Source organism: Protobothrops mucrosquamatus, unplaced genomic scaffold (genome assembly GCF_001527695.2).
Source record: "Protobothrops mucrosquamatus isolate PMUCROS unplaced genomic scaffold, P.Mucros_1.0 scaffold300, whole genome shotgun sequence".
Taxonomy (NCBI): Eukaryota; Metazoa; Chordata; class Lepidosauria; order Squamata; family Viperidae; genus Protobothrops; species Protobothrops mucrosquamatus.
The window spans coordinates 273,334-286,694 of NW_015386643.1; the positions used below are offsets into that span (position 1 = coordinate 273,334).

General features: G+C 43.0%; 1 protein-coding gene across 1 annotated transcript in view; it reads right to left on the reverse strand.

The window, feature by feature from the left end:
• Positions 1 to 6,483, reverse strand: part of PLP2 (proteolipid protein 2) — a 19,666-nt gene extending 13,183 nt beyond the window's left edge. Inside the window, exon 1 of the mRNA XM_015814948.1 lies at positions 6,283 to 6,483. Coding sequence (XP_015670434.1) covers positions 6,283 to 6,372 — 90 coding nt within the window. The 5' untranslated portion in view covers positions 6,373 to 6,483. The remainder of the gene's footprint in view (positions 1 to 6,282) is intronic.
• Positions 6,484 to 13,361: the final 6,878 nt, after the last annotated feature.

Genomic DNA, 13,361 nt, shown 5'->3' on the forward strand with positions numbered 1-13,361 from the left:
GGGGCACGAGGGTGGAGTCTTGTCCCCGCTGCCCGGCTGCCATGTCCTTGGCTGCGCTGCTCTGCGCAGACCTTGCCCGGGCATGACTCTCCTCCAGGGGGGTTGTTGGGGAAGAGGGGGCCGCGGGGGGAGGCAGGGCTGGGGCGACGGCACGCGTGTCCACAGAGAGAGCTCTGAGTGCTGTCTCTGGCACGCGTGCCATAGGTTCGCCACCACTGCCCTATGGTAAGATGGGTGGCCAATAAATTTTATGAATGAATGATTCAAAGAAACAAATATCTCACTGGGAAAAGATAGTATCATAGGCACCATCATTTTGTGTACTTCCATCCATTATAGCTGCCCACCTAATCAACAGCCCAGAGCCCTGAAAACTGGGCAAATGAGCTCAGTAGTAACATAGTTACATGTTTTGCAAACTGATGCAAAATATGAATCTCTGTGTGACTAGGAACATTCACTAATTGCTAGAAAAAAGATCTTTAAATCTGTTTAAACTAAAAGGAAAAGAATTTACAGCCAGCAAATTGGAGGCTTTTTTAAAAAAAGTATTTAAAAGGTTTAGCCATGGAAATTTTAAATCTGTCTGGATTTTAAAATATATAGTGCTAACTGGTTTGGCAAATTAGAAGCTTCTTCTGTTCCTATCACATTTTACTATGCTTTTTTCAAAAAAAAAAACCCAACAAAAAAACCACAACATAATTGGGTTCACTCAACACACATAGCACCCCTCCAAAAAAACCTGATTAAAAATATATGTGAAAATGCAACTTCTGACTAAAAATTGAGCATTGCTGGCATTTGAATTTTACCCCTCCCCCCCAGACTATCGCTATTATTAAAATGTATATTTTATCCTACTTTAGATAATGGGTAAAAAGTGAATTTGATAGGTGATAGATTTGGGAAATTTTGATTTCATTTTTTCCCCGCTCTTTGCAAACCTCTCCCCCAAACTTAAATGAATTTCTGTGGTTTATATACAGTATTGCTAAAGAAAGTATGACCTTGCTTCTTCATTCTAGTCTCTTTATCAAAGTGGTCTTGTTTGGAGTTTTTCTAACCTTTTCTTATTTCAATATACTTCAATACTATATACGTGTATGATTTAGGAAACTATTTTTATTTCAGATTTGAATTGCAATTAAATGCATTTGCATATGAATTTGTGTATTTGGGAATGAGAATTATCTTACACAATCATTTAAGAACTGCAAGCTGCTGCTTTGCTCATCCAGCATGAAGAAAATGACTTTAAAAACTTGATTATCTTGATTTGTACACCTTGAACTGCACAGTATAAGAGCTCATGGAATGATAGGGTGTGGTACATGTAAGGGGGAAAAAAACCCTTCCCCTTTTTCGTTTCTAGGTCTTGTCAAAACTTGCTATTCCCAGCTGCAGAAAAGAACATCTGTCATTCCCAAACCGCAAAAACACCCAGCCCTGCAGGCTTATAGAAACACCCAATTTTTTAAGAATAAAATTCAGTTTATTGGTCTAGTGACACGTGTGCATTTCATCATTAACTCTCACAAACAGAGAACTACTGTAAACTGGGCAGAGTTGCAGAAAACAGGTTTATATCTGCATCAAGCAAAAAAGTTTAGTAATCTGGATCTCTCAGCCTAACCCACTTCATAAGCTTGTTGTTAAGGATAAGACAAGCACTCTAGCTACAACTTCATTCATAAATCATGCTAGGCCTTAGTTTGCTTTAGCAATGGTTGATTTATACATAACGTTGCCAACTGCATATATGTGTCAAATTGTGTCACCAAGAGCCAAATCTGGATGAAAAGAAACATTACCTTTTAAGCCATAAAGCCTCGAGTTTATAAACCAGAGTGCCTGGCTTGCTACATTAAGCTAAACCAAAAGTAAACAAAAGCATAAACTAGGAACCCAGCCAGTAGATTCTGCCTTAAGCAATGGAGGGAAGCGGAGGTATATACATAGCAGGTGCTCGGAACCCTTAGATTAATAAAGGGAAATGCACGCTTTTCAGTAGTTCTCAGGAAGCTCAATTTCTCAACAGTTATAAATCGATGGCTTTGGTCAAAATAAAATTAATTGGATTAAGACCCAGATTCCTGCTTGATACTTCTTGCTCTCATCTAGAAATCATTGCTTCAGCTAATTATTAATGAAGGTAATGAAGGTTGTGAGACTGACAGCCAGTCAGTCGGGCAGACGTGGCAGAGCAAATGCTAAGCCCATCATGGAAAGAGGCAACTTGTCTGGTCCTCTGATAGGAGAGGCAAAGGAAGGATTCCTCCCATCCAGAAATGCTTTTTAGGCAAGAACGGGAATGAAGCACACAAGTATGAATACATAAACACCCTTGCCCATGGAATATCTGGAGGGGGGGAGGTAGGGAAGCACCAGTCCACCAGATGTTGAGGAACCAATTCTCAGCACATCACACTATTGATCTTGCTGTTGAAACAACTGGAAATTAGAATTCAGCAACATCCTGAAGGCTTCAGAATCCTCTCTCATCTATATAACGTTTCAGATAATTTACCAAGTAGGATTGGCAATAAAACGTTACAGTTTGGAATGCTCCAACCAACCCTTTTCTGATTTGCCATCTTTTTTTTTCTGCCAGAGTGCACAATTTTGTCTCCACCCCAACCTGTCAGTTCAGTTGTTGGTTCTTTTTTTATTGCATAATGATTCATACTCTGAACATGGATGCAAATAATATTTATATATTGAAATTTTAGTCAGTCATTTATTAATAAACATGCAGAATCACACTTTGTCACCCTCAAAATTTCAGTCTGGTCTTACATTATACTTCACCTCTCAGTAAGATTTGAGATTGCAAGATATTGCAAGTACAACAATTGTACATACAATTTTCCAGTTATGACACTGCCATTATTTGGTTGGTTGGTTGGTTGGTTGGTTGGACTTTGTTAGTACAATATGCTATATGAACACAGACACTGAAATTTGTTAACTGCAGTTATGATTTAGCATGTTAAGTAAACCAAGCGGTGATTTATTCAACAAACCATAGTCAAACAATGATGGATTCGCTTAGGGCAATACATGAACCAGGTCTATAAAAGACCATATACAAAAATATTCAAGAGATTGCAGGCACAAACAAATGAATGTTAACACCTGCACCATTTCACACATTCATATTACCATTTCCCCCCAAAAACAATTGAAATTCCAGATGTCATTTATAATACGTTATGAACTACAGGTTGGCCCCCTTGCCAAATAAGAGCAAAATTAGTGCTTTTTTTCATTCTGTACAGTAAAACAAAATGAACAGCAAATGTCCTCTTTTCACTGAGTCAGCTGAGATGAAATACTATTTTTCTCCACCTCCTCCTTTGGGTAAAGAATAACTAATTTAACATTCCCTGGAGGAAAACCTGCTTGTTTTCCACATTCCTTCTCATTCTTTTCAAATTACATCATCTACCAAAGATCACACCTCATACAACTGCCTAAATTTCCCCAGGCAGTGGTGGAGGGATGTTAGTTTGGGGGCTCTAGCATGGGGTGTGTGCATTTAGTGGTTTTTGGTTCTACTGAACCTTGATTCAGTTTCAGATGGTCTTTGCTTTTATGCAATTCTCTGCTTTTGTTTGTTGTGCAGATTTCTTGGGTAAGTGGATGGCTACATATATTATAGTAACAATAATAGTGTAGACCCAATAATTTGATACCCTACATTCCTGTAGCTGCAAACAAAAAATAGGTTCACAGACTATTCTAAACCATGTACCACAACGGCTCAGAGTAATGCTGTACACATTTAGCCCCTGCAAACCACAATGGCTATATGTTCATGATTTGTGCCAAATATCGAACAAACCATATAACTGAGTCAGTGGTTTGTGTGAACCACGCCCTGAAATCTTAAAAATTTATCTCTATATGGTATTTTGAAAATGCTGGAGTTTTCACGAGCTTATACATGCAAGTACCTCTTCTGTCATACATAAACATGGCATCGACGTTCACAAAGATTACATTATGCATTTTGAAAAACAGATTATTCCAGATGAGTCCACCTCAGCAGATGGTAACAGGAGACCCTTGGGAATTCTTAGCTGCAATTCACCAGGCAATGGATAAAAGGCAATACGTAATTGGTTACTTCAGTGTCACCCAGATGCAATGGCTTTAGGTAAATAAGAAATAAACAGCATCAATTCCCATTAAAACAGATTCAGAGCAGACATAAAGTCCATCTGGAACCCAAACCAGGTAACAAAAAGGTAAGCAGATCACTGGAAGAAAAGACTTCACCATAATTTCAGCGGTACCTCCAGTTACTTGGCTTCTTCCAGTTAAGTGCTTTTTAGGACTTGTATAAAAAGCAGAAATTCTATAGGGGACACTTCGAAGGAGGCAAATTTTAGGGTGGGTGTCTCAGTTCTGGAAAAACGCTCGCGCGCGCGCGCGCGCACACACACACACACGGCTCTCCAAGCGTGTCAAGCGGCAACAACTCCGAAGAGCAGCCCACAGTCATAGGCAGATATCGCGGGTTGCGATCTATGAAGCCTTCAGTCAGGAATTTAATTTCTCCTTCAAGGGCTGGGTGGCAGGCTGGCAGGGCAGCAGAGCCAAGCCGACGAGCGGCTGCCTCTCCCGCCCAATATAGCTCAACAGGGCCCCGCCTGTCTGTGTCCAGACAGGGCAGCACAAAGTGACTCACGTCACGCTCGTTCAGCCAGGCGCGCACAGGGCGCAACATTAGGCAAGGGACCAGGGACGCACTCGGCCTCGCCCGAAGGCCCCGAGCAGAACCGGAAAAGAAAAACCGGCCGGCCGAAGTTTTTCAACAGCTTCGAAGGTCGCTTCAACGTTGTCCTTAAACTGCCCGCCGCGCAGACTTCTCCCCTGCCTCACGGGGACCCTGCAATTGCCCGTTCCGAAGACTCCAGGACTCTAGGAAGGGCGGTGGTGCGAACGCCCGCCGCGCAACACATTCCCCCCCCCCACCACACCTCCTTTCACCAATCCGACACTTTTCGAGATATGCTGGATTGCAACTGCCGTGTGTAGTTGGAAACGCAATCCAGCCGGAAAGGAACCGGGCTGGCCCCGTCGGTTTGCTGGTAAATCCCATGGAAAGCATCCCGGAGACGCCTGTATTCAAATTGAAACCGGTCGAGAAGGGGGGGGGGACGAACTGATCGACACACAGCGAGGGGGGAGGGAAGGGAGAACCCGAAATACGGGGAACTCTCCAGGCGTGCGGGGGAGGCTGTGGGAGGAACCGCTCTCCGCGCCCATTCCCGGCTTTCTGCTTCGCTCCGGCCCGTTGCGCTTCTCCTTCCTCTAGTTTACATACCCCCATCCCCTCCGCCGCTTCCAGCCCCGCCCTCTTAATCCTGCCCTCGGTAAACGTCCCCTTCTCTCGCGCTTGGGCGTTTCCCGCTCGGCTCCGGAGTTTTCAAAGGCCCAACCAAGCCCCGCGGCCCTCATGGTAAACAAAATTTGACAAGAGCTTGGAAGTTCCGGGTGGAAGAAAAGCAAACCCCTCTTTCCCCCTCAGTTCCCCTGCTCCACGCGGCGGGGAGCTTCCCCAGGAGCGGCTCCTGACCAAAAAGCACGCCCGGCGCAGCTGCTTCTACCGTAGCTTCGGGTTTTGTTTTTTTTCCCACCTTAAGGGAAAACCTTTTTATTATTATTATTTTTGGAGAAGGAAGCAAAAACGCCAAATGTTCCACTGAGGGCATCCCTAAATGAGATTCTTCTCTCTGGGCGCCTGGAAGAAACTTTCCCGCCTCCCCTTGTTGCCGACGAAGCAGAAAGGGGCCGCGCGGCCAAAAAAGCCGCTCCTGAACAACAGCTTTGGACCTCGCGATTTTCGGTGGGGGGGGGGAAAGAGAAAGGGTCTCTGTGTGGGACAGCAAATGGCTGTCTTAACGCGAGGGGTTCGCGTCACTTTGCTTTTTTAACCGCTTCCTCCTCGGTTATTACCTGAGAAGCCCCGCAGCTGGAAGACGTAACTGGGGGGGGGGGATACACACATACATAAATAAAAACGACCTTTTTAGGACCCAGATTTTTTTGGGGGGGAGAGCAATATGCTGACTCTGTAAAGTGTAAACCGTCTCAGAGAAGGCTGCAAAGAAGCACTCTTGAGGCGGTGTATAAAGACTTTAGTGCCATTGCTATTTCCATGCGCTAAGGGTAAAGAAGCGCCACCGCCCTCCTCCCCGAGGGGAGCGAAAACCCACCCGGTCCCCCCCCCCCCCCCCCCCCCCNCCCCCCCCCTCTCCGTTCCCCTCTTACTATTTCTATGACGAATAACATTCCCCTTCGGGAGCGGACGAAGCTGGAAAATTGTTCCATGCACCCCTTGGAGGAATTGGACGACTCCATGGCAACGGCGGGATGCCCCTCTTTCGAAGGGGGGAAACGTCGACTTGCTCTCCCTTTGCCGCCCGACTGCTCTGCAAAGCAGCCTCCCGTCAGGCGCGGATTCGCGGAGCTGGGCGAGCGAGGGCGGGGAAGCCTGTGGGCGAGGTGTGGCTGCCGAGCTGGGCACGGCTCGGGTGGTTCTTAACAGTCGCTGTTCCTTTAAGGGCAGCCGGGAGACGGGAAGGCGGGCTGGCACTCAGCAGTGGGGGGGGGGGGGGGGAAAGCAACCGAGGCAGGAAGGAGGCGGTGGGCGCGGAGTTGCTGGAAGGACCGCCATTCCCTTCGAAAGCGGCGGTTTCTGCGGCCTCCTCTGGACTGCAGCGGGCCTCCCTTTCGGAGGACAGGTGGTCCTTGACTTACGACCCCAATTGAACCCAAAATTTCTGTGGCTAAGTGAAACATCTGTTAAGTGAATTTTGCCCCATTTTTACGGCCTTTCCTGTTGTTAAGTGAATCATTGCAGTTCCTAAGTTAGGAACACGGTGGTTATGTGAATCTGGTTTTCTCCGTTGACTGCTTGTCAGAAGTTTGCAGGAACTGATGACGTGACCCCGGGACACTGCAAATGTCATAAATATGAGCCAGTTGCCCAGCGTCTGAATTTTGATCACGTGCCCACTGGGATGTTGCAATAGTCGTAAGTGTGAAAAAGGGTCATAAGTCACTTTTTTAGTGTCGTAACTTTGAACAGTCATTAAATGAACTGTTGTAAGTCGAGGACTACCTGTACAGTTGAGAGCTAGCTGCGAAGTCCCAATTTTTTTTGTAGGTGTATTTACTTCCCTTGAGAGACCACTCCACATCCGATCCGCTTCCCACCACAGGCACAGGTTAACTGCACATGCAGATGGAACGTCTAACACAGGGGTGTCAAACTGCTGGCCCGCAGGCCGGACGTGTCACGCAGAAGGCGCGCCCACCCCATTGCCGGCAATGGCACAACAGTCCCGATACGTTGCGCAACGTCACATGACATCGCGAGTTTGACATGTCTGGTCCAACAGGTGTATTACTCAACACCTGCTTTTAATCCCACAAAAAAGAGAGTATCTAACCATGTGCAATTTATGTTGCTAACTTTTTTCTCCAGGCCGGACGTCTATGCATTTAACCAAGTGGTAAGCTGAAATTCCACAGATGCTGCCCCAGTTTAAGGGATGCACATTGGCCAAGGTATCTCCAGCCTTCCCCTGACCAGCTAACTATTTACTTGTCGTCCTTATGTCCATGATGCCATACACGAGACTTTCTCTTCCCTTTCATTCCAGCATCTTTTCTTTTGCTTTCTGTAAATTCCGTGAAGAAATTGGGATTTGTCTTTACAGCAGTCCTGTCAAGCATTTTGATTTCTACCAAGTTTTGGGAAGGCAGTGAGACAGAAATTCTGCTAACATAAAATTTTACTGGTATGTGGAAGCCTTTTGCATTTTGTGTGTGCGTGCATGCATATTCAAACTGAACCATACCATTGACCAAAACTTGTTAACTTGAGTTTAACTTTGGAGACCCTCCTCCATATGAAAGATAACTGAGTGGGGCTGTGATTGGTGGCACTGCCTGTGTTTTCAGTTTTAATACCTGAGATTGCCAGGTAGGGCGGAATGAAAATCTACTCTGGAAGTTGCTGTTGATCACTAGTGGTGAAATTGGCCTGACTTTATATTTGCACAGTATGGCTTGTTTGTGGCTTGGGATGCTGTTTGAATCATGTCTTGGACCTGTGTCATACAGTGGCTTAGTCAAATAAGTCAAATATTCAGCAACTCATGAGTTATTACGTTGGGAAAGCAGACCTTGTAAGACACTTCTGAATCTTCCTATGATCACTGCTGTGGTGTGGGGGAGGAATCCCAGAGAGAAAATTAGCTGTGTTTTTTTTAACTTTAGCTATTGACAGAGTTGGACTTAGTCATTAACTAAACAAGCTACAGCTTAAGGACTCAGACTGAAAGAGTCTTTAGAATGTCTGTTTTTTCTTTCTCATCTGCTATGATTTTATCCATAAAAGTCTCCCTGAATGAAGCCTTTCTGTGCGTCTCATACAGCTCTTATGAATTAAGACAAGCTTTGTTTCTGTGCGCATTCACACCTTCTGTTCAGAGTGGGCCCTTCTCCATCCTATCATGGGTTTGTAATACATTTTGATGGCCTTCCTGCCAACTTCAGCCAACAGAATTCTCTATTAGCTCTTGCTTCTACAAAACCCTCTCATGGCTTAAAGCCTCACTGTGTTAACTGATCCTTCTGTCCTGGCAGTTTCCTCTGCTTATCTAATTAATTTCATGTTTATTCCTATTTCAAACAATGGCCAATACAGGATAACAAGATAAAAGGTTCTTTGATAATTTCATTTTACTAGCAGCAAAATTGAAATGATTTACCATTGCTTTTGTATGAATTGTTTTCTACTTTGCAGCCTAGCCTAAGCTATCCTAGACCTGGAACTACTTGGTAGCATCCCACCCCAATAATATCCACAATATGCCCAATAATATTCACATCTAGCTTTGTTTTACTTTCTGAGATCTGTCAAGATCAACTAGATGTGGCTACCCGCATTAAAAAGATGAGAACAAATTTGGGGAAAAATAAGAAAGCAACTATCACTTCAAGCTATGGTCAGAGAAGGAAAATCATGGTCAGAAATCCTGTTTTCTTGATACTCCCTGAATGATCTTGGACTAATTGTTACTACTCAGCCTAGTTGGCAGATAGTAACAAAGTTAATCTGTTGCCACAAAATGTCAGTCTGCATTTGTGAAAGTTTTCCTGCATCCCAATACAGTACAGTGTTGTTAGGGAAAGTCTGAACTGTCAGCTGCTCCCTAGGAATCAGATAATGTAAGCTACTGATAATGCTGAGTTTGCTCCTTAAAAGAGAAAGAACCTAAATTACATTTGGAAAATCTACATGTAAGGAATGGATAATATGGGATATTTACAAAATACAATTTAAAATAGATCCACATTGTGTATTCTTTAGGATATCGATAAATTACATTTTCCAGATCTCACTTTTGGCCATGCCAGCTGGGGCTGATGGGATTTTTGCTTCAACAACATCCAGCAGGCAATATATCATGGAAAATGTAAGAAGAAGGAAAATTGATTCAGTGCAAGTAAATCAAGAAAAAGACAGCCATGTTTGGGACTGAGATATGGGAATTTGGTTACTTGAAGACTTCCCCTCCGTTTGACCGACTGGAAAGAGGGAGAACTCTATTAAAAGCAGGGGTGTCCAACCTTGGCAACTGTTAAGATTTGTGGACTTCAACTCCCAGAATTCCCCAATCAGCCATGCTGTCGGGGGAATTCTGGGAGTTGAAGTCCAGGAATCTTAAAGTTGCCAAGGTAGAACATCCCTCATTTAAAGCGTCTCCACAAAAGTGGAACTTCTTTGAGTCTGGCTGTCAATTCTATATGCTCCTTCCTAGAAACCTCACTACACTACGTTTGGCTGAAAGCTTTTGAAAAGTGTTATTGCTGCCCAAAGGTCCAAGTTCCCAGTGCTCGGATGCCACCCTATACAGGAGGGATTGGCAGCGACTTCTATCTTGGCTCTCCTCTCTAACAGCTCTTCCTCCACCCCACCCTGCCTTTCCTCTGCTTGCCTGCAGCACCATTCTCCCTGGTCTGTTTCCTTTGCCCTATCACAGCAAGGTGTTGGTTTTTTTTTAAACCAACCATCTGAATTTTTTTTTGGGAAAGTAAACATTATTTGAGAAATTACCAATGTTTGATAGGATGCATATATTGACATACAGTAACTCAAAAGTTTAGGAAAGCAGAGTGGATGTAACATGATCATATGTAGGTTTTTTGTAGTGTGCTATGGTTGTCAATATTATAATTAGCTACTATAACAGTACCTTTGGCAACTGCCTGTTGGCAGATACTGATGTTATTTGACGATGGGAGGATATATTTTTCTAGGTGTCAGGTTCTTGCTGTTTAATATAGATAACGGGCCTTGATCGAGACTTCTGCCTGGCGGTATTTAAAATCCAGTTTGACAATTGGCTTCTTAACTTTCTGTCCTCAGACTGCAAACTGAAAGCAGTATGCGGCTTCTGAAAAGACGGTTTTTGCATCACCCATTTGTGAAGGTTGTGCAAGTTTCCTTGGAAGGAGATTGTGCAGGACAGCAGCATTGAATAAAGCTTCTCCACTGAATCCTAGGATCCAGGAAAACCCTAACTCGGAGCCTTGCCTCTGTTCAGCCTTTGCTCCTCAAGTTGCAGCTAGGAAGAAGGACTGCTACGCCACACAGAATTAAGTGTCTTTTTAAAAGTGATTTGATTTCAGTATTAGATTGCAGCCAGTTTGACTAATTGTCTGTGGCAGAAGCAAAACAAACACTAGTTTGTCAGCTTGTAATTATTGTTATTTTTAAAAAAAACAACACACCAACAGTCAAGGGATTAGAGAAGTCCCAGTGGAATTCATCTATTGGGAAAGATTGATGTAGTCCTTTGGTGTGGGTTTTGTCAAGCCTTCCTCTTGCCCTATTGTCCATTTAAGGGCTATCTTTTCTAATGTGCTTTTAACAGCCTCCTGAGACACTTACATTATACAGGCAGACTTTTCCATACAATTGTATCTTCAGGCCAGGAAAACCGCCAGCTGCTTAATCTCTGTGTATTTAGCTGTTCTTAAGAATAATCAGATGAGCAGGAACAGAGAAATGGATAGCAATTGAAGCAGAATTTTAAACTCTGAAGCACATTCTCTGAAATAAAAAGAAAGGTCCACTATTTTTCCGGAAGCTACTTGTCTATAAAGCAGTGTTTCTTAACCTTTGCTGCTGGAAGATGTATGGACTTCAACTCCCAGAATTCCCCAGCCAGCTGTGCTAGCTGGGGAATTCTAGGAGTTGAAGTCCATACATCTTTAGTCTGCCAAAGTTGAGAAACACTGCTATAAAGTATATGCCAGTTTTTCTTCACCATCAAAGAGAGGACACCAAATCTGGCATTTTGTTTGATTTTGATCCTCTCTTGGACTACTGTATAGCACCAGATTTCGGCTAACAAACATTTGGATGACCACAAGATGGCAGCAAGGAACCAGGTTTTCTGTATTTCTTTTCTGCCCTCTAGTGATGTCCCAACACTGATAGCCTACCGGTAGATGTGGTTAGCCACAATAATTTGTGAGGTGATATGCCTATGCATGTTTCTAGGGAGTAAGATCATGGCATAGGAATGCATGCAACACCTGCATTAAAAGTATAGATGTAGTGGCTGGTTGAAAAAACTGCCCAAGGGGACATCTGTGCAAGAATTAAATAATTTGTAGTGTGGGAGACTTCTGGGTTGTAAAGTTTGCAAATAACAGCATGGTGTCTGTTCATTGCTTTAGTCTATACACCAAAGTTTTATGTAGCTTTCACACTTAACACAGTCTTGTAAAACTATGTTTTTTCCATGAATTGCTCCCATCCTTTTCATATAGCCTTCAGCATAGTCAAATAAGCCAGGAGTTGTCCTGAAACAAATAGAGTGATGCTCTGAGTTTATCATACTTAAAAAAAAAAATCCTCAACCCTCCCCCCCAGATTTGGCACTTCTAGACTAGGGGAAAAGGCTTTTAAATTAAAGAAATTATTATTTTATGTGCAATTTGTTACATCCTTGCCTCTTATATTAACCTGGAATTCATGCTAGTAACTGGGCTTATTTGCACCTGTTGCTCTTGTTCTCACAATGTCAAGGGCCAAGAAATTAGAAGGATAAGATAGGAATAGAATATAGAATACAGAAAATAGAATATAAAATATAGAGAATAGAATAGAATAGAATAGAATAGAATAGAATAGAATAGAATAGAATAGAATAGAATAGAATAGAATATTGGAATGAAAATAGAATAGAATAGAATGGAATGGAATAGAATAGAATAGAATAGAATAGAATAGAATAGAATAGAATAGAATAGCTTTATTGTTCAAGTGTGATTAGGCACATAAGGAATTTGTCTCTGATGCAGTAGCTCTAGGAGTACATGCAAAGCAACAGAATCACCATCATCATCATCACACTAATGAAAGGGTGGAATAAAGAAGATAAGAAAGAGAAGTGATAATACTACAGTCATGACTACATGAGAATTAGGTGTTCAGCAGACAGCTGGCACTAGGAAAAAAACTCCCCCTTTGACTACTTCTTTTGGCATGCACTGCCCTGTAGTGCCGTCCCAAAGAAAGGACACTTTATGTCCAAGACGTGAGGGGTCTTTAGATATTTTCTCAGCCCTTCTTCTGACTTGTGCAAAATACAGATCTTCCATTGTGAAGGCAGGCTGGTTGCAAGTATTCTCTCTGCAGTCTTAACTGTCTGAACGGAAATAAAAAGGAATGGAAAGGGTTCCCTCTTTCTGTTTTTTTTTCCGTCCTAAAGTACTCCAGATGCTCTGGACTACTCGTTCATTCCCAGCCAGCATGCTGGCTGGAAATGATAGCATCATCATCCAACATCTTCAGAAGGTCTGCTGGGTTCTGTAGCTTATTGGCAAAGAAACCTGGATTGACATCCCGGGATTGCAGGTGGCTCCCAACATACTTGCTGAGGTTCGATTGAAACAAGAGCAGAATGCAAGGCATGTTCCAGCTTGCCAATTGCAAAGGAAACGAAACTACAACAGCACGGAGAGAAGGTACATGAGCTTTAAAATATCTAAGTATAGAAAAAGTTACTAGAGGAAACTCTTGTTTTTCTCTTGAATCTTCAAGGGCTAATTTATACAGCCAAACTGGAAGGGTGAAAATATAAATATAATGAAGCTGGGCTTAGCTATATTGTAAAAAAAGACTGGCAGGTTTCTAGTCTAATTTGCACCTAATTGCCAAAAGTAAATGACACAGCATGTGAGCTATGATATTAGAAGCAATATTAACTTGCTTTCTGCCTGCAGATTTCAGATATAATTCCTTCCAATTTAGGGTGAATAAT